This window comes from Chiroxiphia lanceolata, chromosome 3 (assembly GCF_009829145.1).
Source record: "Chiroxiphia lanceolata isolate bChiLan1 chromosome 3, bChiLan1.pri, whole genome shotgun sequence".
NCBI lineage: Eukaryota > Metazoa > Chordata > Aves > Passeriformes > Pipridae > Chiroxiphia > Chiroxiphia lanceolata.
The window spans coordinates 33398958-33426502 of NC_045639.1; the positions used below are offsets into that span (position 1 = coordinate 33398958).

The following is a 27545-nucleotide window of genomic DNA, read 5'->3' on the forward strand; positions in this document are numbered from 1 at the left end:
ATTCCGTACACTTTGAACCTGAAATACTTGATAACTTACCAGGAAATCTGCCCCGCTTTTTCCCATTGGCTGACATGACTGACTTTCATTTTCCAACTAACCCAGACTGTTTTCTTGTGACAAAGTGAACAGGCAAACACAGAAACCTCTCTACTTTCTGTAGCAGGGATTGTAATCATCTATATGCATAAACTATGAAAACACAAATTAAATAACTTCTATAATACTTTGCTAGTTGTATGTTGGATCTTTTCCTGTGCTAAGCTTCTCTGCTTCTTTAGGACCATAGTTTCACACCAGTTGTGTTATCTGCTTTAAACAGCCACATAAGTAGAGATCCTCTGGGGAGAAGAAGATGGGACTGTTGCAACTGATGTGATTTTGACCCATCCACGGTGAAGAAAGAATTGCTTGTGGTTATGACAAAACAGGATATATTTGTGGGTTAGATTTGTAGTATTAGTCTAAATACCTTTTTCTAATTATGATTGCTTTAAAAGGCAACCCATTCAAAGTCTTAATTTTGCAACATCTTCCTCAAAACAAAAATTGGAAACCTAAACATCTAAAGATGCGCTTCTGATTTTCACATATTTGTATCTAAATTCACGAGCACCCATCTGCTGCTCTTCAGTATTAACTAAAAACAAATAATGGTATTAGGAAAAGACAATTATTTTTCAGGGGCTTTTTTGTTTTGGAAAATGAAACTTTAATAGGATTCTGGGGTATTTTTGCCGCATAGGCCATGTAAAGGACTATGAGAAATATAAGTTCAAGCACCAGGTTTTTCTCAGTTCTAGAGCTGAGGGATGAAGCAGCCAGCCAAGAAACACCACAGAGGAATGTGTTGAGGGAATAGCAGTTCAGGTAGATGGTTTGGCATGTTTCCTTCTATTACATTGTTAAATTCTGGAGGCCTGAGCTTGCCAGGACTCAGTGTAGCCTTCTGCATAAGTTACAGCCCAATGGGGCTCCCAGATTCACTACATACACATATCAGAAAACTGCCAGCAATTCTGCAGAAAATGTAACTCTTTGAAAACCAGATGCAGCCTGCAGCGGTAGAGAGGCTGGTATTGATATGCTCACAGTATGCCCAGAAAATCCCACCTCATCAGCCTCTTGCCATCTTGCCATTTTAAGAAACCTTTCTGGAGTCTCCTATAAATTATTATTTTTCTAGAACAATACGCCTTTCATGGAATTGCATAGTTTTTGTCACAAAAACACAACCCCTAAGAAGTTTTCATTCTCTTTTAAAATGCTTTAGAAGTTCTGCAGTAATTTGTTCAGGTTTTTGATTACTTTCTGTCTTTATCCCTATTTAATTTTGTGAAATGCTTTCATAAAGGAAATAATTCATTAATGGTGGTAGCCCTTAGCACTGGCCTAAATGAGGAAGGGAAGTCTGGATTCCCTGTTGCTGGTGATGGCAGTACATAGGAAATCCTTGCCCAAGGCTCCCACCCAGTACTTGGCACAGGACATGGTTGGAGAGCAAAAGGTCAGAGTCTGGGGAAGTGCTATATTGAAGGTGATTACGATTTATTAGGGCTATACACAAACAAATCCTCTGCACTAATTAGGGAGACTGGCAGAGAAGGGAGTAAATTGCAGCTGAAAAGGAGGACAGGAAGGTGAACTGATAAGAGCCTCCCTGACCAGCAGCCTGCAGGCACTGCTGTCAGTGCCGCCCATTCTCAGTCCCATGCTGAACTACAGGCCAAATTAAAATCAGTGCTGCCCATTTTGGGCCATGGTCTCAACAGGACCCTGATTTCAACTATCATCTCTAGAGACTTTATTCAAGAGGAAGGAATTTGAGTGATAGAAAGCAGAGGAACAACAGGGAGATTCCTTAGAGCTCTCAAAAAGTTTATCCAGTGAAGAAAATACAGGCTTCATGGCTTTGAAGTACTTGTAGGTTATCTCTGCAAAGAACTGCTTCAGGGAAGAACCAAGAGTGAAAAAGATCCTTTCTCAGACTCTTTCATTTGGTGTCTAAATATTACTCTGTCTTTTGTTTGGAGTGACAGAATCAGGTTTTCCTACTTTCACTGAACCTCAAAACTCTCTGTGATGGAAAATTGTCTTGTTTAATCTTTTCATAGTGGCTTATTTGGTCTTTGGCTTTACTATTTCACTCCTGATTCTATAGTCTCCATCTGTAAAGCACACTCAATGTAGCACTGTCTTGAATTTTGTCTGCTGTTTTTGTTACTAGGAGAGTGATTTCAGTGATAAATGTTTATAACACAGCTTGAGGAATTTCATCCTCCCCTGGTAAACTGTGTAGGAGATTGCCTTAATGGACAAAGAAAAATGTCCACTGGACTTTAGCCAGGAGCTTGGACTTGCTTATAAAGAAGAAAATACAAGTAAAACCTTCTGGTACTGTGTACAGAAGGTACATTTAAAAAATATTCACCTCTCTTCTCACAACCTAAAATAGAACTAGTGATATATTAATGTATTTTTTGCTATTTTATGGCAAATCACTTAGTTGTGACAAGTTTAATTCTGCCTTTTGATCAGATGTCTTACAAGGCTGTGCTGCTTTATTTTTTTCTACAAATACCTCTAACTGGGAAAATAAATTACAGATGACTGTGGAAAACTGAACTCAGAATTACGAGAAGAGAAAGTGATAATAGCCTTTATTCACAGGTGTAAGGAGTCTGATTTGAAACAGCAAATTGAGAGCTGCAGCCCAGTTTAACTAGTTTACTAGAGTAAGACTTGGGACATAAATTCAGCAAAGCCATGATGTTAGTTTGATTTATGCTTGTGCAGTTTGTTTAATCAGGGCCTGAATAAAGACTTCAGGATTTGAGCTGTTCTGAAGGCTACGTGAGACAGGGTGTTCCCATGCTGAAGTTAAATTCCCTGTAGACCAGTTTCTGGTCTACTGAAGAGAAGCAGAATCACCCCTGTGTTGTCTGCCTAATCTGTTGTGTTGCATTTATTGTAAAGGAAATATACATACTCAGAGCTAACAGACAGAAGCCTAAAAGTATCCATGCCAAATAGTTGATGATCATTTCACTGCTTGCTTAAATAGCCTGTAGATGCCTAGCACTTACAAAGGAGAGTTTCAAACAGGATGTAAATATCGCTGAGCTAGCAGCCAAAATGCACTACTGCCTTTCTCAGCCTGAGAACAGTAATTGAAAACTATGAATCATCCTCTGTGTTTCTTCCCTTCACTCCCAGGTTAAATGTCCATTAACCGTATCCCCACAGAAAACGTTATGTGCCAAGAATGGAAAAGCATGGCAACAACAGTCCCATGTGGCTGATGGAGCGATTAAAAGCTGATGGGTCCCTTCTGCCACTGCATCTCAAAAAGGGAAGAGAGGATGCCTCTTTTTCTTTAGAGCACCTTAGCCCTGCCTCTGAGTCTGGGTTGGAGAAGGATGGATGCTCTTTCTGCTGTTGGCATTGCCTGAGGTTCTCTGAAATAAGAGATTGACTGTTCTTCATTGAAGCCCTGGAGAACCAGAATTTCTATCCCATATTTCTAGAAAAGACTATCCATCCAAAGTGAGATTAGAATGGAAATGTGGGCTTAAGCCTGCCCCCTCCTCTCAGGATCACAGGCTCCCTGACCCATGGTATCCTCCCTATTCAGCTGTCAGGAAGCCCAGAAAGCATGTGAACTGCCGATAGAGAAAGCCAAGTAAGCCTGCAAGGGAAGCAGGCAGCTTGCCATCCTGCCTGGCTTCTGTCACAGCCAATGTGCTGCTCAGAAACCTGCCAATTACAGTTTTGAAAGGTTTTTTTCTCAATGGAGAATTTGCTGTGAGAAATTTCCAGCCATCTCTGCTCTGTGTTGCTGCTGCTGCTCAAAATGAGAAAGACAAAATGGCCTAGAGAGCCTCACACAGGGAAGGTGTAGGGCCTTGGGAGACCTGGCCCTGCAGGCCCTGCAGTCCTGGCTGCCACAACCCAATCACAAATGCATTTCCGAACTGTCAGATATTCCCTCCAGAATTATGTATGCGTCTTCACTCTAGTGTGATCGCAAATCAGTTCATGTACCTTGCCAGGGACTTCAAAGGGTTTTTGTGCAACACTGTAGTCACCTGATAAAAAGTCAGAGTCCTGGTCAATATTCTTTGAATTTATCACAGATAAAGACTGCCGTTGCCTCAGGGCGATTAAAGTATTTAAAAAAAAATGCAGATAAGAAAAAATGCACCAAGAAATGTGTGTTTATTTATAAATCCTGGTCAAGCTTGTTTGCTGCATGAGTCTGGTGTTCAGTACAACTCCTGAGGAGAAGGCAGCCAAGATAAGCAGGGAAGTCACCACAGCTTCGTGATATTCTGCTCATCTTCCTGTTTCAGTTCAAAATAGATTGCAGGACATCTTGCCAAAGGTTGAAAATAAAGCCACCCTTTTTAAGACCAAAGAGATAATGAGGATCACATGAGCTCGCCTCCCATATAATGCATTCCAATATCTGTTCAAATAATTTCTATGACAAAGATGTCTTGCAAGTGGCAGAGGTCAGTATACCCTAGGCACATAAGACCAAGACTCTGCAGTTCTATAGCCTGAAGCAGCTGGACAACTACTGATATCCAGCTTGGAGATTTTTTTCCCCTTTTAAGGGGCTTTTCTCTCCACAGAAGTTACAGAAAACCAGTACCTATGTAACCTGGTTAGAAATTTAAAAATCAGGAGGAAGGAATCCAGGTCATGACCACCTTTGTTGCAGAGACAAGCTCTCTTGGCATTTAAAATTTTACAGAAACTTATTTCATCTTCCTTTATTTCTTACTTCTTTGATTCTACCTCCAGTTTTTAATTGTGATTATTCTACTTCTCTTCTGAGCATCTGTTCTACTGCATTTTTCTTTAATTTTTTATTTTATTTAAGACTTGAAGGACATAACACTGAGCTGAATTTTTCTTAACAAGGGTCAGCTTACACAGAACACACCATGAGAATTACTCTAATTTATATCTACACTAGAAACAAGAATATCCACCACAAAGATCTCTGCTGCTCTTTCAACTAGTTCTGAGATATCTGTTATTATCCCTCTGGTACAGGTACAGGATAGAAGGTGTTGTCTTTCCTTTCTGTATTTGTACCTTGTACCCTTTCTCCTACAACCATTGCAATTAGTGGTGCACTCCATGAGATGAGCCACATCAGTCACCTTTCCCCTTCAGCTCCTGGCCGAGTGCTCCTGCTTTTTTTCCTCACAAAGGGCTTTTCCTTGAGCAGATTCAACCCACCAACCTTGCAGAATAGTAACAAGAAAAAACGTGGGGTTTTTTCAGCCAAGTCAGTGAGTCGAGCGACCTAATGAACACGGGATTGAGCGCAAGGGAGTGTGCTGCTTTAGGTGGCAGCAGGAACCCGTGGCACGCCGGTGCCATATGCTCCCTAGAAATGCACCGCGAAGCACCCGGACAAGAGCGGAACAGCGGCGACGGGAGCGCGTGAGGACTTTTCCTTCGGGCGCGTTCCCAGCGCCGCCGCCGGGCTGAGGGACGGAGGGAGCGCGGGACGGCGACCCTGCCCCGGCGGCCGCGGGGCGGTGGCGCTCGGGCGCCACCCGGTGGCTCCATTGCGGTGCGGCCGCGTCTGAGGGCGCCGAGGGGAGACGGAGGTGGGGTGGAAATCCCTCGGGAACAATAACCCGCGGCTGCTGGGCGTTTCCCAGAGCCTGTGGTGTGTGGGCAGAGGCTCGGGAACGTGGTGGGCTCCGCGGCCCTCCTGCCCTAGGAGCACGCACGCTGTGCACGGCACAGTACGCGGTGTGGCTCCTGTCCCCTGCTGTCTCGGGGCGGCACATCACCTGCCCCGGCTACTCACACGGGTCACACCCGCCCTGAAACCACGCAGCGATTTATTTCACACTTCATTGCAAGGCTGCCGTGTGACCCGGCTCCTGTGACAGTTGTGGTTCCCAGGCTGTGCCTGCCCATGGCTGGCACGGACCGATTAGCTTTTGTGCCAGGGGCGTGCTTCGGCACGGGTACCCCTTCTCCCGGCCTCCCCCAGCGCCTGTGCGCGGCAGCCTTGTCCTGAGCTCCGGTGCCAGCACCCCTTGGCAGGAGGGGGCTGTTGCGCCTTTAGCGTTGGTAGAGTTTGGGGTGAAGAAACAGTGGCAAATGGCAGGGTGCCGTGTGATTGTGAGACAGGTGGTGTCCCCGGGGCGGTGTGTGCCTCAAACTACCCCTGCAAAAGCTTTGCTGTTGGGGACTGAGAGAACCAACGCTGATTATGGAGAGGCATTTGGATCGTGGGTTGCTTTGGAGTCAGCCAGTATCCGACTTGTGCCCTGAGCTCCTCAGCCCGGTGCTGCTGGTTGCTTGCTCTCCAAACTCCCACTGGCAAGCCCTGCATCAGCAGTTCCAAATATCATGGCACGGAGACATAACTGCATCATGACACTTAATAGTGACGTGATGATGTTTTTGACAAAAATATCAAGGAAGATCAAAATGTTATTGCCCAACATTAGTTTGCAGCCTAACACAAATGAGTAGAAAGTATCCTGAAATTAAACAGATTTCTTATTCTACACATTTACAAATTCTACTTGCATGCTCATTTGGGAGAATACTGCGCTAATTTTAAAAAATAAGCACTTTTTTAGCATTCTTTCTGCATTTTGGAACCAGGATCTCATGCAAAATAGTGAAATGGATAACTTATCAACATCATTTGTTGCCTCACACTGTTGGCACTTCAGAGGAACTTGATGTGTATCAGAATAGTTCCGAGTGTAGTGCTAGATTTTATGCTTATTTCAAACTTTTTGCTCAGTAGGGCTTGTGTGAGGAATGAAGATCTATAGACACCTTTATAGGCATTTTAAATTTAAATTTTTTTAATATAAAATAGAAATGTAAAAAAGGATTGGTTTGCAACTGGAAGATATACCATATTTTGGTATATATCATATATGCCACAATACTTTTGGAAATTCTTTTCTTGCCTTTGAAATAAGACCAAATAAAACCAAACCAACTTTTACATTCTCATTCTATTTACAAAGTGACAGATACAATCCCATTGAAATAAACACAATCAAATTGATTTGACATTAACTTTTCATTTTGCCAAATCTGGGACAAGCCCTTCCATTTCTGTATTTGACTTTTCTAGGTGTTTTTGTTGCTAAAGTCCCACTTTCCCAATCGAAGACTATTGGGTAAAATATAAAGTGCCTCTTTTATGAGCACAGATGATATTGAAAAGCTGCTTAGTAACCTGCTAAAGTGGATTATATCAGTATGCAATAGAAGTGTGTCAAGTATTTTATGTGCCTGTTGACATACAAATCTGTATTTGCATGTGCATTGGAAAACAAACCAAGAAAACAGAAAAACATGTTTCAGTTGTTGGTACAATTTCTTCTTAAAGCTGAAATCTTACTCTGTTGCTCTCAGAAATAAGTGGTATTTCAGTTTGACTGAATTTTCACGTGCCAGTGAAAATGCTTTGAAAACAACTACTCTGGCCAAAAATCTGCCTGTTTCAGAGTAATAGTGCAACGTTGCCTGAGATGCTTTTCTAGCTGTTTATTAGATTTGGATTTTTGAAACTCCGTGTTGAGTAACCATGCAGTAGTTTTAAATAGTGTCTATAAGAAGTGGCAATAAGAAGTGCTTTCACAGACGAGAGTAGTGTTTATATGCCAGAATGTACTGGGAGGAATCTTCTGCAAAAATGAATTACAAAATTTTGGGCAGTCAAAACAGCCCAAATCATAATCTGGACCACAGTGAATAATGATTCCCCATATAACCCACTGGATTAATCACACTAACACAGTTTTTCTAAATTAGAAAAAATATGCAAACATTTCAAGTGCCGTAATTACCATTCTTGACAATGAATCTTAATACCATCTTTTACAAGTGTTGCAGTTGCTGCAGCCTCTTTTTCCAGAAGATAGCAGCACTAGAACTATGAATGAGCAAGGGGCTTGTAAGCCCATCTCGCCAAAATTCAGAAAGGCCACCTGGTTTATTTACTCTTAGCCTTCAGGAATCTGAAGCTCAGAATCAGAGGAAAAGCTTCTTAAACACCAGGACTGAGTGCAAACACCAATTAAAATAATAAAATGTACATTTACATTTTACTTTAACAGACCCATCTCCTTCTGAAAAAGCACATCACAGGACTGAAAACAATCTGCAAAACTAAAATGCTGTGTATATAAATACATTTGTGTGAGTGTATATGTATGTGTATGTGCATTGAATACATAGCCCCTGTGATCCAGCTTGGAGCTAGCCAGAAGTTAACCCAGGACACAGCATGGATGTCATGACATCAGCATGAGCTGTTTTGTCTACAGCCTGTCAGTCCCCACTGCTTGCTAATGTTCACAAAGCCTTAGTGGACTAGATGAAAACTTAAAAGCAGAAGGGAATTTTTTTTATAAGCTCACAAGTGGTAGTACAGAAGAGGGGCAAAAATAACAGAAGAACAGATCACATCACCTGCATGATGATTTTCTTTTAATGTGAAGTTGCAGACATCCTAGGGCCATACAGTAGTTGATATTTACTGGAGGGATTGATCTGTGGAGTTCAGGAAGGAGCACACTGCCATTTGCAGATGGAAACAGTAAAGCTCTTTAAAATATTTTAATATGCTCTGAAATAGCATATTGATAGGGAAGCTGAATAAAAAGACACTTCTCATTCAAATACAGCAGGTGACATAGAATATGTGTGTGTACATATATATATATTCATAAAAAGTTGGACTCTTTTTGAGTTTTGACTCCCAAGGAACATAAAAATATATCTGTAAAATATACATTTATGCATACATATTTTTTTTGTTTTTATAACTATTCATATGTTTTTCCTTTTTGGAGTATACCCAGGCACTCCTAGGACCATTTCTCTCTGTGAAGAAATCAGACAGTGCTGTGGAATTACATCAGATATAGCCTCAAGTATTTATTTCTATTGTTGTTAACACAACATATGCAAACTCATTTGGGCTGCCAACTCTCATCTTTTACATCAAGGAAACTGAATCACGTACCTTGGCCTGAAAAAACTAACACAGCTTGCATAAATATAGTTTGATAATGTCCTTTAGTTTCCTGAAGACGCAAAGAAGCAGTAACAGCATGTACATTTTTTCTTTTTTTTTCTTTTTCCTTTTTTTTTTTCTTTTTGAAATGCCATGCCAGCAGTGACCATTTGTACTTGGCTGAAACTGCAGCACTGGGTCCTATCGACAAAATAAATAAATAAACAGATGGTTTATTTATTAGTGTAGTTGAACTAATGAAGCCAGGTTTCCTATCAGGTTATATCTTGCAGTTCAGTTCCCTCACATCTAATAAAATGTGAGCTCTGCTCCTGTCCTTGCAAAATGCTTTTCTCCTGTGTGGGTTCTCAGTTGTGCACGAAGGGATAAGCAATCTTTCCTATAGTGGTGGCACTAATTCAGGGCTTTCTCCTTTAAAAGATCAACTAACTCAAAGAAATTTGTCAGAAGTTCTCTGTAGAATTTGACTGAGATTGGCCAAAAATCCAAAAATATTGAAGAGGATGTGGAAGTACACTTAGATTTTTATGCCCAGCGACATAAAGGCAGCAGCAGTCTCATCTCCCCATGGAACTGTGCTAAGCAGTATATCTTTATTTCAAGAAAACAGAAAAGGTCAGTGTGCTATTACCCATCATCTTGAAACTTCAATTGATTAATTTTTCATTAAGGGCACTGGACAACTGTTCAGGACAAAAGCAGCAGAGAATATAGACAAGTCTGATAGTGAATGCTTCCCTTTGAGGTAAGATATGATTTTGGTTTTATAGCAAAAAACTCAAGAGAATTCAATAAAACTTGATAGAACAGTAGGTTTTCTGGCAGGCTGGTTGCAAGTCTGGTCAAAGGTGTTTAAGCTTTCACAATGTTTGGTGACTTATTAACAACATTTGACTTTATGCCTACAAGACAACTACTGAAGTAAAAAATATGAACTGTTACTAATACATTAAAGGTTTTTGTATTTGTTACAAGCAGTAGATTAATCTCTAGTTGGGGGCAGGGGGTGGAGGAGCATTTCAGAAACAACAGCTTACCATAAATGTACAGAAGAATTACAGATGAAGAATTTTATGTCAATTGTAAAATACGAATGCCTCCCACACAAAAAAGAAACCACCAGTAAATAAGGCTATACCTTGTCTGAAAACAGCATGAATCAATCACTTACGATGTCATGGTTCTCTGATCCATTGAACATAATCGCTCAATAATAAGCTAACTTTTCTAACACGACACAAAAATACTGTTCAAGTTCAAGATTTCCCAAAAGACCAGTAAACAACATGGCCTGGTTTTACAAAAACAGTGCTGTAAGAAGGCTGGTGTCCTAGGCAGGTGTGTCTGTGTTGCAACACTGGTGTGGTAAGGTCACGCCTGTACATCTGCCTGGAGCCAGGGGTGGATGGAGGCAGGATGTTCACAGGGTCTTACCACCCCAGAGCTGCTGGCCTTCTTGGAACTATTTGGAGCAGCCTTTCAATACTTAAAAGAGTCTATAAAAAAGAGAGAGAATGACTTTTCACTAGTGACAGGACAAGGGTTTTAGATTAAAAGATGAGAGATTTAGATTAGATTAGTTAAGAAGAAATTCTTTACTGTGAGGGTGGTGAGGCACTGGAACGGGGTGCCCAGAGATGGTGTGGATGTCCCATCCCTGAAAGTGTTTGAAGCCAGGTTGGATGGGGCCCTGAGCAACCTGGTCTAGTGAAGGGTGTCCCTGCCCAAGGCAGCGGGGTTAGAACTAGATGGTCGTTAAGGTGCCTTCCAACCCAAACCATTTTATGATTCTGTGAACTGGACATTTTTCTTCTGTCACAATTGTCTGAAATTAATTCCAGGTTCAGGAGCTAATGGGTTGGGAAAGTGTCATGGTGTTGCTTGACAGAAGAACAGCACACGGAGAACCTGGGGGCATAAGCTTTGTCTTCTTAGGAAGTAAGGTTGAAAATACATTAAAAATATTTGGGGCAGGCCATTTTATAACAGATGGTTGTCTGGGCTTGCACGTTTTTTAGGACTTCAAGTACAAAGTTTCTTTTGCGTGTAGAAGAACAGTACTTTTCTAAAAAGTTTATTTCAGTTTTTTAGAACTTATGTCATATTCAGGCCAATTGAATTGTGTCAAATCTGGGTAAATGCATGTTTAGTTCCTCAGGTTGGAAAGCTGTTGTCTTCTGGAAGGTTACTACATACATGCAATAACTTCTGTGCTTCCACACTGCTCTGCCTGGGTAAAATGGCCATGGGTAAAAAGCAAACAAGGACTTTGGGACCAGACAGGGGACCTGATTTTCACACTTGCTACATATCCAAGCAGCTGTAGGTGGCAATTCTCCTGGGCCATTACTTTTTGAAAACAGGTCCCCTTGTCTAAGGCCTGCAGCCTGCGACAGTCACTTTGAAAAATCTCTGAAAATACTCACTCAGGTATTTGCATCCATAGTATTTTGTTTCAGCTTTGTGCTGTGTTCGCCCTTTGATTAATTCTCTTTTAAAAATCCTTTCCTGTTTTAATTGGCTTATAGAAGGATTTTAGCAGATTATAATGAAAAAAAAAGAAAACAAAAATTAAAGGTTATTCAACACATTTAAATTACCATTCCTGAGCATTTGGAGATTCATGTTGTCTTGTCACATTTTAAAACACTGATGGATTGTGTACCTGAAAACCATTACTTACAGTGAAATTTGTTAAAATAATTTGAGTTTAGTGAAGTTTCCATAAAATTGAAGGTATTTTCATCCTTGGTTTAAAAATCTCAAATTACAAACATGAACAAATGATACTGTTGTTGTTGGTTTTGTTTCGTAACTAGGAAATCTGTAGAATACTTAAAGAGTATTCATTTTTCCATTCTAACAAATTTCTGCCTTTCTCTCAGATTGTAGTTTGGTCTTATGTAAGGCTAGTTTCATTCTCAGGTTATTAATGAAGAATTAGCAAGGAGCTGTAGTTACTTTAAACTAAATCTTTGTTTGAAGATAAATAGACATTAGACTGATTTACAATTGCTAATTTGCACTAAGACTGAAAATTCTTGAGTTCTTGGTACCTTGTTTAGGTAGTTTTTTTGTTTTTAACAGCACTTTGTTTACTTTTTAAAGCTCGTTAGTATGTTTTTTAAGAACTACATCATGTTCCTTTATTTCTGATTGATATGGCTGAGGATAATTCCAGCTGTTGAAGAGCAACTTCTTTCATTGCACAGATACAGTGGTTTCCACAATGGTTTCCTTAAGCCCTCACATATAAGAACATGAGTTTTATGCTTGTCAGTCGTTATGTATCGGCACCCTCCAGAAGCCTTCAGGGAGACAAATAGTCACAGCAGGTTGGCTATGATGATCCTTCTTCCATTCAAGGACAGAAATAGGAGGCAGATCCAGAAAGAAATACTGTTAAACTCAAGTTCTGTCCCTCTACTCTGTTCTGTTGAGACCTCACCTGGAGTGCTGCATCCAGCTCTGGGGTCCCCAGCACATAAGAGACATTGACCTGTCGGAGGGAGTCCAGAGGAGGGCCATCAAGTTGATCAGAGGGATGGAGCACCTCTCTCAGGAGGAAAGGCTGAGAGAATTGGGATTATTCAGCCTGGAAAAGAGAAGATTTTTGGGTAACCTAATTGTGGCCTTCCAGTACCTGAAGGGAACTTACAGGAAAGATGGGGCAAGGCTATTTATAAGAGGTAGTGACAGGACAAGAACAAATGGGTTCAAACTGAAAGGGAGTAGAGTTAGATTAGGTATTAGGAAGAAATTCTTTACTGTGAGGGTGGTGAGGCACTGGGAAGTTGTGGATACCCCATCCCTGGAAGTGTTCAGGGACAAGCTGGATGGGGTTCTGAGCAGGCTGGTCTAGTTGAAGGTGTCCCTGTCCACAGCAGGGGGGTTGGAACTGGATGATCTTTATAGTCCTCTTCCCGACCATTCTATGAGTCCCTCCATGACTTTGGGCAATCTAGAATGGGCTTCGGCGAAATCAGCCTTGGGCCTTTAGGTGGCTAAAAGTGCAATGAAGCTTTTGTGTCGGGACTGCCCCTCTTCCTGGCAACTGGGCGGGGTTTCGCTGTGATTTTGAAGCTTCAGGTCTCCACTAATGGGGCGGAAATACAGTTTCCCTGGAGCTTAGAAGTAGCAAAAGGTTAAATTAGCGAAATCGAGCAGCCAACAGACTGAGGACAAACACACGAACAGGTACATTTGCCCTAGAACGGCGTATTCGAGCGATGTGTGTGGCAGGTGCAGCCGGGCGTCCCCCAGCAGCACGGCCCGGCGGGATTCCCAGCGCTGCGGGAATCCCTCCTCCACAAGGCAGGCCCGTCTCCCGGGCAGCCCGGCCAGCAGAGCGGCCGAGGCCCGTCCCCCTCGATCCGGGTATCGCCGCCCCCTGTGCCGCGGCGGGATTACTGCGGGGCCGCCCGGGCCCGACGCGCCGCCGCTCCCGGACTGCTGCGTTCCGTTCCGGCCCTACGTACGTACCAGGGGCGGGCCGGGCTGGGCTCGGGGCCGGCGCTGCTGGGGCTGCGGTTGCCGGGGCCAGGGCCGGAGCTGGAGCGGGCTGCGGGGCGGCGACCGCGGGGCTCTGGCAGCCCCTCGGCGCACTGGGGCTGGGGGGAAGTGGGACGGCGAGACCCCCCTCCGGGCGGCGCTCCGGCCTGACAGCTGGGTTCCTGCCTCTGCAGTGGCTGAAAATCCGATTATATGAGTTTCTCGCCTTGAAACAAACAAATCCCGGGGTGCCGGGATGGTTGGAAGTGAAGGCTGAGGTCCTGCGCGCGTGCCGGCGCCCCCTCACACCCCAAACCCACCTCCGTCCTGGTTTTGCTGTCTGATAAATACACAGAGCCTTGTATTGCAGAACCTGCGAGAGTTGTGGTGTAACTTTGTGCCTGCGGCAGGCGCCAGCTCTTCCAGCCTTACACGCCAAAGCAAAGCAAATCGTTTGGGTAGTAAGGGAAAACGTATTAAACTCTGTTATTGTTGTCTCGTAATTTTAGGAGCGTGCAGAAATGTCTCCCTTCGAAAATAAAGGACTCATACTGGGTGTAATGGCAGGGACTGCTGGATTAAGCCTGGTGGTGGTTTGGTACCGCAAGATCCGAAAACGTGGGGCGGCTGTGCGTGTACGTGCGTTCCAGGATATAGGTAACAGACTTAATTCTGTGGGCTTGCAAAATGAGGCTCCTAATGAGCAAGGAGCGGTGATGGTTTTACATGGGAGGCAACTGCAGATATTAGAAAAATTGAATGGCCTTCTACTAAGTGTGGACGAACTGAAGAGAGAGGTGGAATTTCTGAAAGAAGCTATTCCAAAGCTTGAAGAGCTTGTTCGAAATGAGCTTCAAGGGAAAGGTGATGTTCAGAGAGTTAGCCCGTCACACAGAGCAACAAGGCGGAGAAAAGCTGAGACAACTTCTGGCGCAAGAGAAACTACCAGCTCTGAGGAGGCGGAAAGTGAAGGAGGGTGAGTTAATAATAATTTGTATATACAACAGTACACATGCAGTGCAAATTGTATCATTACCTATGTGAAATTGTAAACAGGAGCCCTTTTAAAGTTTTATGTAGATTTTATACTTCTCTATATTTAATGGAAAAAACCCCCCAGAAATTCAGATTAGCAGTTTTTGGATCAGAGAAGACTCTTGGTGACCATCTCTGAACCTGCACTGTGGCTGAAGTTGGCTTAATGCCAAGCATAATACAGATTTTTTTTTTTTTTTTAGGAATGTGTTTGGTAATGATCTGATGCAGTATTGCTACATAGCTATGCAATGAGAGACAAAGTTCAGAATAATGGTGTAATTTTGAAAGTGCCTCTAGTAAGAAAGTACTCTTCTGTCTTTGCTATAGTTAGTTCAAACTGTATGAATGCTCTTGTGCTTTTCATGATAATTGTTTTCTATGGGCCTCACAGATGAGTTATTGCAGTGTTCTGCCTAGAGGTATTGCTTACTATGAAGGCAATGTCCCAATGCAACACACGTAATGTTTATGTATATTTGTGATTGTATACCCTTTCTAGTGGCTCAAAAAGTAATCATGAGTGATTTAGGGTACTGACTCAGTAAGGTAGAAAGTTCCTAGTTTTGGCCCCTTCTTGTAGTCCCATTGTGGTTAATGGGATCTTTTATACTTGTGAGTTGAGGAATGTACTTGTGGGGAATAGGGCCTGGGAAAAAACCAGACCTCTGCAGAGGACAGAGCAACTCATTACAGTAAACTTTTCTCAGCTTCACCCCCTGAGTCTGTGCCTCAATACAGCACAGTACTGAAGGATCAGATGTACCTGAAGTCCAGGGGAGGGACTATATTTTTGTCTTTTCAAACATTGCCTAATATACCCTCCAGTAGTAATGTAAAAATGGTGATGACATTACTCTCCTGTAATTATGACTTTGTTTTGGTATAATCAGATTAGATGCTTATGTGCAATTTAATAAGTGTATGTTTATAGCAACTGAGTTTTTTGAACCGTTTCCTCACTGTGTCTTACATGTCTGCGTAGGCAGCGTTATGTCTGCAAATTGCCTACTTATGTCACCTTTTTTCTTTAAAGATATATTAATCAACTGTAATGTTCTGAAGCCAATAACATGCTGCATATAATAATTAATGGAATTCTGGTTTTAAGAGTTTCTCCACATTCATTTTCTCTTCCTGTGAACAGAATTTCCTGTTGTGTTATATCCCAGCCTACATGCTTCACAAGTCTTATATTTGGTACCATATTTTAAGACCTGTCAGTTCTACTATGAACTAGTTCTTTATTTTAAGTATTCAGCATTGGCAGAAGTATTCAAAGATATTCCTCCTTCATCTGGTGTAGAAAAATTTTGGTTCTATTAAGTTTCTCAGATTATTTTATCTGTTGATTGGTTTGTATAGGCCTTTATGCTATGCCTAAAATATTTGGAGATGTAGATAAGACTAAGGGACCAGTTTATGAATAATCAGTCCATTGATGCAATATAGAGGTTATTCCACACCTAGCATTTCAGAAAATCCCATTTTTTGATCAGGAGAGACGTGTTGCTCTTTGAAAAGAAACCAAGGAAACAGGTTCCTATTTGTGACGAAGAAGCTGATGTGATGATCCAATGCAAGTAATTATAGTGTGCAAGAGCGTTGAATGTGTCCTTAAGAGAGGCCTTCTCTGACAAGTATTTGTGTACAGTCATAAGGAAGGAAGATAGTTCAAGGTTATAGTTAGTGTTAGTCATTTGGGGATATGCTTTTCCAATGCTATTTTTCAATCCCTTTTGAAAAGAGAAGTTTTTTCCCTACTAACACCTTGTACTTGATGTTCTTGTTTTGCATATCTTCTCTAAATTTAAGATAATTTAATTTAAGTAATTTGTATTTTTTTCTTCCTCTTGCAAACAGGTTGTTAATCCTAACGTATGTACAGTTGCAATGTATGTAGCTTTTTCTGGGGTCTTCTGTAACTTTAAAGACTGTAATGCATGTTCTGTGAGAGTTTAGCAGGAGAATCAATAGCAACACGTGTTCTTTTTCCAGTTAATATACATCACTACTTCATGTGCTGTAGGTATAACACCATGTGCATTGTTTTATACTGTTCTGATGTGAATTCCATACACATTAATGCATTCAGTTGCTAGATTGTGCACTAGAGAAATGATTTTGCTCTTTGTTACTGATAAAACACTTTTTCACTTTGTGTACTCCATCTAAAGTACATGCAACGTGTTTCACTGCCTCAGCAGTATTTTCATGATATAGAAGATAGGATTTTGCTTGTGTTAAGCACTTCTGGTATTAACTGACAAATGGGTAGATGCTGGCAATTGACAGATAAAGTAATCTGAAGAGTTTTATGGATTTATGCTGGATGACTATACAGGTTTAAGGTTTGTAAACTTCTGGAAAAGCATTTAATGCTTCCTCATTTTTTCATGAAATATGTGAAGCTGACAGTATCTGATATCACCTTCACTGTTTTGATCTGCTGTGTCATATTCTCAGTGTTGGTATTCAACACCTTGGGAAGAGAAGCATTTTTGCCTTTCAAAATTACATATTTCTGTAAGTGGAAAAATATCACATGGTTTTTAATAAATGAGATATATTTTTACATGATAACAGGTAATTTAAATGGAAGGTGCACTGAATGAATGAGACATTAAATGCTAAAGAGCCTGCAGTTTCTAGTCTGTGCTTTTCTGTATTCTGTTCTTACTAGTTTGTTTTGGTTTCCATCATTTACTAGTGAACTTTTAACAACTGAGAATGGGTAACAAGCTCTCATTCATTTACAAATACAATAAATTGTGTCTAGATGATCACCTGAGATGGAGTGTCACTGAATTCTCCTCTTTGTGATTTTAAAGCTGTTTCCTCCTTGATGTGGCAGTGATGAGCCCTTGACATTGGTGTCATGTTTGGCTCCAGTCTTCATCTGGCCCCATGTCCCAGCTTTTCATGTGGTGACTTTGGCATCAGTCACCACAAAGATTCACCACAGTACATTCTTTTCTGACAGATGTTCTATTTATAATTTTTCCTTGAAATAGTTTAAATATTCAACAGGAAGAAACATTTCCCCTGCCTGCTTCTGTGTATCACTTCACTTAGCATTTCTTAATTTATTTTGCTACTCGTTTCTTTCAAATGCAGCCTTCAGTTGGCCTAAGAATCCAGTTCGCCAAACTTTTCCTCAAAGGCCTCTTACCATTTTGGGTGGCTACACACTTTGCTGGAGCATACAGTGCAAATTGGATCCAGATCAGTCTGTGACATATAATCTCCTTTCTTTTGAATTGGCTCAAGCAGATGAGACGGTGTTTGTGTCAGCTTCTGATTTTTCTAAGTTGGCAGGGAGACAACAGATGATATTTGATCTATCTAAGAGCTGAGGTGTTGTGAACAGATGATACCTGGTTAGGCTCAGTGTCTGCCAGTTTACAGGCAATTCAACTCAGTCTTTGAACCACCAAAGTGCATTTACACCACAATGGTGTTTTGTGCCCTGTAGCTCAGGTTTTTTTTAATCCAGTACTGGGTACTGGGATTTACTGAACTGCTTAACCATAGTGGGGTGAGTCTCAAGCACAGTTTCCATTTGTTCTTTGATCTTTGAACAGTTCATTATGATACAGCTGAGTCCTGTTGGTTGACTGTTGCTCCTCACATTCTTATCACAGTTTTTCTCTTCTGTTTAAAATCTATTGGCAGTAAAGGTGAAAACAAGTTGACACTGACTTTAGACATTTTTTAGAAGTTCTTCTATTTTCTCAAATATTGATCAATGTGTTTATCACATGTAAATATTCACTTTTCTCTTTATCATCTGATAAAACCTCTTGCAGGGCAATACCAGGTAAAATTGCAGATTTCTGTTATATGGAATATTTGTAAAACAAACCATAATGACTCTTCCTGGTTTTGTGTTAATTTCCTTGTTGGTTTAATGTCATTATTCCACAGATGTCTGGAATTTTTAAACTGTGTTAAGAAGAATCTCCACTTCTGTTTGTGTTAGTAGTGATTTTTAGTGCTTTAGAATGAGTAGATGTGTAAGACTGTTAGCTGCTTTGTTAAAGTTGGTTATCAATCAACAAATAAATTGAAATTTGTGCTCATCAAGGTTTAAGATGGTCTGTTCCATATTTAAATTCTTTGAGGATTCATAAAGCAGATAAATAGAGGAGGTAGGACAGAATTTCCCAGGACAGTGGAGGTAAGAGGGACTAGAGAAGAAATTACCTGTGCTCTTTGCTCTTTCTCAGCACAAATGTGGCCTGGAGATCAGATTTCTGTAGGAGAGATGGGGTGAGGAAAGGCTTGATGCAGTATGGTCTGATCTTAAAAGATTATTCTTCCTTGATGTTTTATAATTAGCTCCTTAGGGGTTCGCATCGTCTGTAAGATAGTGGCCTACTTCACACTTCTTCTGTTTGAGTCTCCCAGTAAATACTCTTGTATGACTTATCTGATGTCATATGAATTTGATGTTTGGCCTCAATTTGATGTTTGGTCATGACAGTTTGATACAGTGCTGCTGGAAATCTCTGCTGGGCTTGTTTGGACTGACAGCCCAGTGGGCTTGGCTGTCAGCCCAACCTTGACCTTTATGTTTTTGCTGGGAGAGTAATGTTTTGTAATAATCACTTTTGTCTATTATCTATCCTTGAAACAGTAGTGAATTTTAGCAGATGTTTACGCAGCAAAGATAAAGAAGACAACATCAACACTGACTCCCAAACACTGATTCTTTACTTTCATATCTACCTGATTAGGTAGCATTTGAGGCAGTGCTCAAATTTCTGAAACTAAGGAAATTGCCTTGACTGCTTAGCTGTTGCTCTTTTATATTATCTAGTGCCCTTATTTTAGGTTGGTAATTGCACAAATCCTCAGTGTATTTATCTTTTAATTAGAGGGAATGGGGCATCCAAACCATGGGAGGAAAAATACTTTTCAAACATTCTTTGCATCATAGAACTACGTGCTGGAGCTAAAAGGCCCCACTCCCAAAGAAATACCTTGCACTTTTGGTAAAGTTAGGGCTCTTACAAATGCAGCCTATATATGATGTACCTCTGCAACCACTTCAAAAGAACTACGGAAGAACAAGATGCTTCTGAAAATGAAAAGAAATGTTCAGTGACTGAATATAGTCTCTGCAGGATACAGCATAGGATGTGTCATCAACTTCAGCACCACCAAGATTATGTAAAACAAATCTGTAGGAAATTATGAAGTTTCCTATCTCTGCTCTGCTCCATTATGTTTTTCAGTTTGAACATGCACATGTGGTTTATGTATGTATTGTTTTATCTAAAAGTATTTTTGACTGCTCTTTGCCATATTACTGGGTTAATTTTACAGCAAAGCTGTCATGCCACATCTAGCACTTCCGTACCTTGATAAGCCCTTGTACTTGTTCATTTGCAGGCTAAAAGTGTGTTTGCTCATGTATTAGTTATGGACACCTCTGGAAGCAACATAATGAAAAAGGGATACTTAAAGGCTATGATTAATAACCTCCACCAGTAACATTCTGCACTGGTTCTATTTCTGAAAAAAACCTCAGATTTTATATATTTTGACTGTCATGGCCTACTTTGATTATTCAGTTACTTAATGTGTACAGTACATTCGATGCTTTTTGTGCTCCTAGTAACCATTTAAAAAAGTCTCTGAACCTAATACCTTTACATTATTATTTCTCCCCAGAACAGTATTTTCAAAAGTGGAAATTGGGAAGATGAGACTTTTCCTTCCATTTTTAGTACATACATGAGCAAAACGCTGCTTTTAAAAAACAATGCCATCAGCTGCTCCTCTGTGAAATTGGAGTACTCTAATGTATGCTCATCACTTTGGACAGTAAGGCCACCTGCTTATCTCTGCATGGTGTTTATGCTTTTGTAAATATTTCTTTGTCCTTGACTGCCTTGTGCTGAGTACTTTTGCAGTAAGCATAATTAATTAATATAAGGTCTTTCCCAGTTTGAAATATTCTGAACTTCCAAATGCTCAAAAAGAAAGAATAAATTGATAGCAATGGTGTTATTTATATTGGCTTATATTTAGATCTTAAAAGTGTTTAACAAAATATTGTATAAATGATTCTTATAGCACTTTTATTTTGGTTTGTAAGCTCATTCCTATTTCAAAAAAATAGGGAAATTGAAGAGTTGAAGAGGCCTATTCAGGGTTACAGGGCATGTCTTAAAACATGTGGATGATTTGAAGTGTTCTGTGTTTGAAACACAAGGCTATGTGTTTCTAATATGTACCTACATTTTTTTAATGAAGTATTAAGCAGCAGAACAGGGTACTTACTTGCCTGTTATGTTTGGAGTATGATTGTACTGTCCCTTTGAAGGTAAAGCTTTTGTAATAATAATAATAAGCTTGATACCATGAATAAAAAAATCCTTTAAGGTTGGACAACTGGGATAAATTGTGCTCTGAAATTTTTGCTTCTGAATTTAAGAATGCTTTGCCAATATTTTTATATAAAAATGGTTATTATTTTCTGTGATTTTAGTTATCTTACAGCTCATACTGATTCTGAAGGAGACTCTGAGGAAGAAAAGAGATGTAAGAAGCCACCTGATGCCATGGTGAAATCAGAAGAAGAAGAAGAGTTATTTAATTTTTTACAGCAGGTGGACAATTTGCACAAGGGTTCAGAGGATGATAAAAAGAAGGGCTTCAGACTGCTGCTTGAGAAAGATAACAAGGTATTATGGGGAACTTACTGTTGTGTTGCTATTAACTTATGCTTTGCACTGCCTTTAAGAACTTAGTATGAGCTTTAAAATGCACATAAAAATGGAAGATGAAATTTCAAGCATATTTTTAAAATACAATGAAAAAGCAATATTTCAAGATGGTGTCAATATTCGTGTTGTGTGAGCATGAAAGTTCTACAATTTCATATCCCGTTCAGGCTCAATAACCTTGAGGCTTTGTTTGATGTAGGTATTCCTGCATGCAACAAAGACAGATGATGGGCTTTTTTCTACGTAAATGATACTTTTACTGGTTTTGGAATAGTCTATGTGAGAAAATCCTATGGAATTAAGTAGTAAGCAGGCCTAGTGTTCTCAAGAAATTATAACTATGAGCATCTAGTCTTCTTATCTCTGATATCATTCATGTGAGTTTTTCCTTTGACTTCACTGTGCACATATGTAACTCCAAATAAAATTTAAGGGTGGTTTGTTGTGCAGTGATTTATTCATGGTACCATTTTCTTCTAGTTTGGCAAACATTAGTTCTGATTATATTTTCATTTACATATTGGAATACCCAGAAAGGTAGATAAGAGATTAATTGTGTAGTGCTTATGGCCTCCCTAAAGAAAACACACATCACTTCATTCAGGGATCTATTGTGCTTTACTGGGTTACCTTTTAAGTTTTTCTATTAAAAATTTTAAAATAATATTTATATTCATTTATATTATATTTTTATATTTACACTTTAAAGTTTTCATATTAACCTGATACATAAAATAAAACTCTTTAGACAGCCTAGAATGTTTCCAAAAGCTATGTTCTCTTTTGTTAATGAAAATTGGTCAATTGGTTCTTACATAAACTAAAAGTAGTATGTAGATAAATGCAAAATAAACAAAAAATTATTACATGTTCTGATAACTTGCTTTAAGCATTATGAATGTAAACTGTTTAAATCACATTCTGATCAATTTAATTATGGAGCTGTGGTCTACTTTCAGTATGAAAACTGTGTGGACTTTCTGTGGAGACTTGCACGTGCTTATGGAGATCTGTTTGAGATGACTACTGATGCTGAGGAGAAGAGGAACTACGTTATTGAGGGTAAGCAGAAGAAAAATGTTTATGTAGAATGCTATCTGAATGTAGTGAAACATACTTTAAGTTTTCCAGTGAAAGGAATTTGCATTCCAATAAATGGGAGCATTTGTACTGTAATAAGAATATTTTGTGCAATAAACCGCCACAGTATACAACTTCAGTTCATTTTTTCCTCGCTGAGAGATCCAAAATTGGTGAAGGAGAAGTATTGTGGATCATAATCGAAGGCTGTTGACTCTGAATAGTGCCTTAAAATCCTGTATTTTGTTGAGAATCAGATGAATACAGAATGTGAAAAACCCCAGATACTGTCAGCAGTTTCTTAGTTACATCTTTGGGAGAGCGTGAAGAATAAATAAATGTCGAAGTTGGGTCAAGGTTTGTTTTTCTGCTTTCCTGTGGCAAGGATCACTCCTGCATATATTGTGATGAGGGTGGGGATGAAACTTTGTGAATCTGAAGAAACTGTTGACCAGAAACAGAAGTGTGTGCCAATTGGTGTTGCTTCTAGGCATCTCTCCTTATGTATCCTGTTTGACAACTTAGTCTCGGCAAGGTTCTGGTTTTCTTCTTCAGAGCACTTTTTCTTTGTTGCTTTTAAAAGCATTGCCCTTTCCTTTGCTGTCTGGATGCATATTGGCTGGAGGTACAGTTTATGTTTCCCTTTTCTTTTTGGACCGCCTTCGTTTCATTACATTAAAACCTACATCTTCTCTACCTGTGTCACTCTCCTTCAGTCAACACACTGTGCTTAAAATAATTATTTTTGCCTGGAAGTACTTCTCTCTCTCTCTCTTTTGCTTCTTGATTGCCTCTCTCTTTTTTGCTGCACCAAATCAGGTTTTTAAGTGTATTCCAAGTTTGGGTTATTTTGTCTTTTGTGATACTTTTTGTCAGCTTTTTATTCTGTCATCATTGACAACATCACAGACAAAGAAGTCTGGATGCCCTTTGTCATACTAAAAGACAGTGTCATGTCTTTGTGCTGTCGTTACATACTCCATAGCCAATCTCAGCTTGTTCTTCCTTGTTCCTTCCTTATTACTATCTTTTAGTTGCTTCCTTTACTCAGGAAGACTTGCACTGCCTTAGCTACTTAATCGATACTGTCTTTGCTTTAGTAGGAATTTGGCTATTTTGTATGGAAATCTCACAGTGCAGTGAGGATTATGACACAAAATAAATTACAACAGTAAATTCTGTTGTTGGAGCCTTTGCTTTTACTGGTGACTACATGAAGCCTCAGCTGATGGAAGATAATGGCATAGCAAAAGACAGAGAGGTACAGAATGATGACGTGAAAGTGGGTCTTACATGTTGAGTAACCAGCCTAGTTTGGCTCATTTTCGTGAAATGGGGGTGGTGGTAGCTTTTTTCATCTCAGTTTTTGGAAGTGGTGCAGAGGGATTGAGGCTGCGGGGGAGCTGGCAGTAGTTTTGTGGTTATTTTTCCTTCCACGGGGTTGGAGGGCTGTGTATGCTATTCTTTGTTTTTGTGAAGTTAACTTGCAATACAGAAATGTCAGTGTGGCTTAATTGGTTGCAGCTGAGACTCTGCAAACAGCAAGCATCTCATCTGAACTTCTTACTGGGAGCATGAGTTTGATCAAATCACCTACTGTCATCTTTATTCAGTTAGTGGAACTTTTAGTCTGTTAAGTGGAACTTAAGGGAAGTCTTTGTGCTAGAAACAAACTTCACCTAGTTTATTTGTGTACCCAAGTCAGGAAACAGCTTTGCTGGTTCTTCTGGCAGGTGCTTCTCCAGCCTGCTGTTAAGAGTCTTCAGTCTTACAGACGACATGGTCTCCTTTGGCAGTCCAATCCAATCCTTCCCTAATTTAACTGCATCTGAATTGGATTTAAATAAAAATAATAATAAATTAAAAAAAAATAGATGTATGCATGTGTGTATGTGTGTGTATATATATATATATGGAAATGTAAATGATGTAAAGCCAGGATGTTACATCGTCCATCTAAATGTTTCTAAGAACAGGAAGCAGTTTCTTTTTTGCTGCTAGAGTATATCAGGTCGGTTTGTTTTTGGGAGCCACCTAACAGGTAGAAGAGTACAATAAATCCTTTAATATGTTCTACTCCTTTTACAGGAAAGATTAAAGCTGAAAAGGCTGTTCAGCTGGATGACGGGAGTGCTGAGAGTCACCAGTGGTAAGTTTGAGAAAGTGTGCAGTTTTAAAAACTTGTGTGTATTTATCAAATCCTACAAACCCCCCTGCCTTCTTTGGCTCTAAATAGCACCCACAGCAAGTTACATTTATCATACTACAGTTTGATATCAGTTTCATAAGTTACTCATTAACATTTTTTCATAACTTTATGGAACTCAATTATTCCCGGTTGCAGCTAAAAATTACATTGAAGTATTCTGTGAAGTATTTACTTTAGGATGTGAAACAACTCAATAACAATACTTCAGTATGACCATGTATTTTGTCCTTTCATTTTCTTGTAATAATCTAAATTCTTATAATTAAAAATAGATATAGAGGACTATGGAAATTTCAATTAACTTCTCAATTTTTGTTTTATCATATAATTTTCCTTCAAGCTTGACACTTATTTTAATTTCATAGGCCTTGCCAGAACTAACAAACTCTGCAAATGTAAACGTAAATATTTTTTATCAAATCAACATTATCAGGTAAAGGATAATTCTACTGCGTTCTAGCTGATAGTTCTTCACCTTACTATATTATTAGTAAATATTACTGAGCTCCTGATTTCTTTTCTAATATTGTTAGCTTTTCCTTTCCATTTTTGTTTCTACGTTCTTCACTACTTTTGTCATTACATAGGTAGGGTGGGATTTCACTAAATTTTTACATATCTAAACCAAAGAGTTTTATCCTAGGTTCCTTTCACAATCGAAAAGGAAGCAGCCAGTTCTGGAGTGTGGTTCATCTGAGTCAATTTTGCCCATTTTGTCTTGCATGAGGGTGAGATGAATTCCTCCTGAGGTTAAGTTGACAACATCTCCATTGCCAATGAAGGGAGCACGTCAGTTAGCTCAGGTTTAGATACTTGATTAGACATAGATATTTTTGAAAGCAATTTACAACCATTTGTGCTCTTTGCCTGACCACAGTCATGGTCACTTCTTCAGGGTGATGCTGGGTTGCCCATCTCAGCCAGAGCTTTGTGTATAAACCACCACAAAATCACATGCAAGTATGAGTCCTACCCCTCCCTTCCTCCTCAGCCCACAAGACTGACAAAATATCCTGTTATAAATACAACTTCACTCACAGAAACTATGCTGATAAAACCTTACATGTTGTTTAAGGACATCTAGGTGGTTTGCTGAACTTCAGATGTGAGATCCTGTACTGACAGGTACATCTAGCAGGGGAGGAACTATGAGTGTGAGGAGATGTGTTCCAGAGGTTAGCTCAGAAAGCCAAACTGAGAGACTTAAGAGGAAAATCTTATGTTTTGTAATCTAGTGCTTCTCGTAACAGGCAATGGATTTCTGTATGGTTTACAGTTTTCATCCTTTTTGTAGCTGGGTGGATGTGAGAGTTTTATCAGTTATTGTTTAACTGGTGGCTCTCTAATGGTATAGATGAACACTGCAGATTTTAATAGTTTCCTATATTTTTTTTTCCTGAGTATATTATCTGCTTGACTTTATTTTCTGAAATCTTTCTGACTGTATACATGACTTTTAAAGTGTGATGCCGGTATTGGTTATGCTTATCTAACTGAGGCTCTGAATACTGGGCAGAATGAGCTTCCATGATCCAGAGGGTCATTGGTATATTTTTGTTTGGCATGACAACTGTTTTTCAGTCTGTGGTCTCAGTAGATCCTTTTCTGCTGTGCTACTACTTAACCAGATGGACTTGTTTTGTAACTTTTTTTTGGTAACTTGTTTTTTTTCTTTTTTATTCCTTGTAGAGTACTTTACACATATTTCATGTTTATTTCAGTCTACTTCTCAGGCATATTGAGGCCATTTAGGTTTGTAAATGCATCCCCTCCCAGATTACAATTTTATTTCAAAAGTGTGTTGTTGTTGTGTGGGTTTTTTAAAATCATTGACTTCATTAGTGAAATTTCTGGAAGATAACGGACCCAGCACTGAACTTTGTGGGACACCTATAATGATGCTCAGGTTCATATGAATCTGGTTGTGCAACCATCTCAACAGGTGATTTAGTCTAAACAATATTTCCATGGGTGAATTTCTGAGGAACATCAGATAGGACAAAGGCCACATAAATTTCAAGGTATTTGTTACATTCCTCTAATATTCCGGACTTGTTTGTCTTATCAGAAAAGAATTTTTTTATATATACCATTTGTTCACAAAAAACTTGTGTTAACTGTTTTGTATGCTTATGCACTTACAGAATAATTTATCTTGGAATGTTTTCAGGTTATGCTGGTCTCCCTGTAACCTCTGTCCTTTCCTTTCCTTTGTTTCTGTAGATGGCAACTGTGTTTACCTTTTCCCTTTCTGTTGGGGCTTGCTGCATTACCCAGGAAACTTTGGAAGTCAGCTATATGTCAGATCTGGATTGCTTGAGTCTGGCCTAATGCAAATTTATCCAGTTTATTTAAACATTATTTCACATATTAATCCACATAAACAGGAAGAAAGACTTCAGGGAATCTTCCCTGTAGAAACTACTCTCAAAGTTGTATTGAAACAGAATTTTGCCTAAAGTCCTAAATAGATAAGACTGTGTGTGAACAGAAAACAGTGCAATACAATTAAGTCATGAATAAAGAGCATGTGAAAGTAATATGAAATCCATAGTTAATGAGGATAATAAGAGAGAAGATGACTGAAAAGAAAAAATAGAACAAATATTTATACAAAAAGTGCTAGGATCACTAGCAGGTGGTCACTTAAGTTCAGAGACAGAGGGCAGTACCCAACTCCAGACTGACACCTGAATGTGCTGTATTATATGTGTCTACATGTGAGTGAGGTACTTGTCTTTCACTTACAGGGGATGGAGACTTGAAAGGCAGCATGTGCCATTTGATGTGCCAGGATATTTGCATGGCATGGCAGATATCACACAGGACCTTTGTGGGTCTGTACACTTCCAGGCTGACATCTGGAAGTGGTGGGAAACCCTAGGGCATCTCCAGTGGCAGTAGACACCTGTGTCTAGGCAGGGATCCTGTTTGATCAGGATTGAAC

The 27545-nt window shown here is 39.7% G+C and overlaps 1 protein-coding gene and 1 long non-coding RNA gene across 5 annotated transcripts in view; one reads left to right on the plus strand and one right to left on the minus strand.

The window, feature by feature from the left end:
• Positions 1–9160: 9160 nt before the first annotated feature.
• Positions 9161–11591, minus strand: LOC116784410. Its single transcript, XR_004356059.1, has 2 exons — positions 11473–11591; positions 9161–9226 (listed from the first exon to the last, which is right to left on the minus strand). It is a non-coding gene; the product is annotated as an uncharacterized LOC116784410 (long non-coding RNA).
• Positions 11592–13127: 1536 nt separating this feature from the next.
• The window catches only part of RMDN2 (regulator of microtubule dynamics 2), a 45235-nt gene continuing 30817 nt past the window's right edge, over positions 13128–27545 (plus strand). For 2 of the 4 annotated variants that reach the window (XM_032682997.1, XM_032683001.1), the window contains exons 1-5: positions 13450–13520; positions 14047–14513; positions 21072–21267; positions 22269–22371; positions 24478–24538. In XM_032682997.1, the coding sequence (XP_032538888.1) occupies positions 14059–14513; positions 21072–21267; positions 22269–22371; positions 24478–24538 (815 nt within the window). In that variant the 5' untranslated portion in view covers positions 13450–13520; positions 14047–14058. Of the gene's footprint in view, positions 13244–13447; positions 13521–14046; positions 14514–21071; positions 21268–22268; positions 22372–24477; positions 24539–27545 lie in introns of those variants that run through there. The other 2 variants (XM_032683000.1, XM_032682999.1) reach the window with 2 other exon arrangements.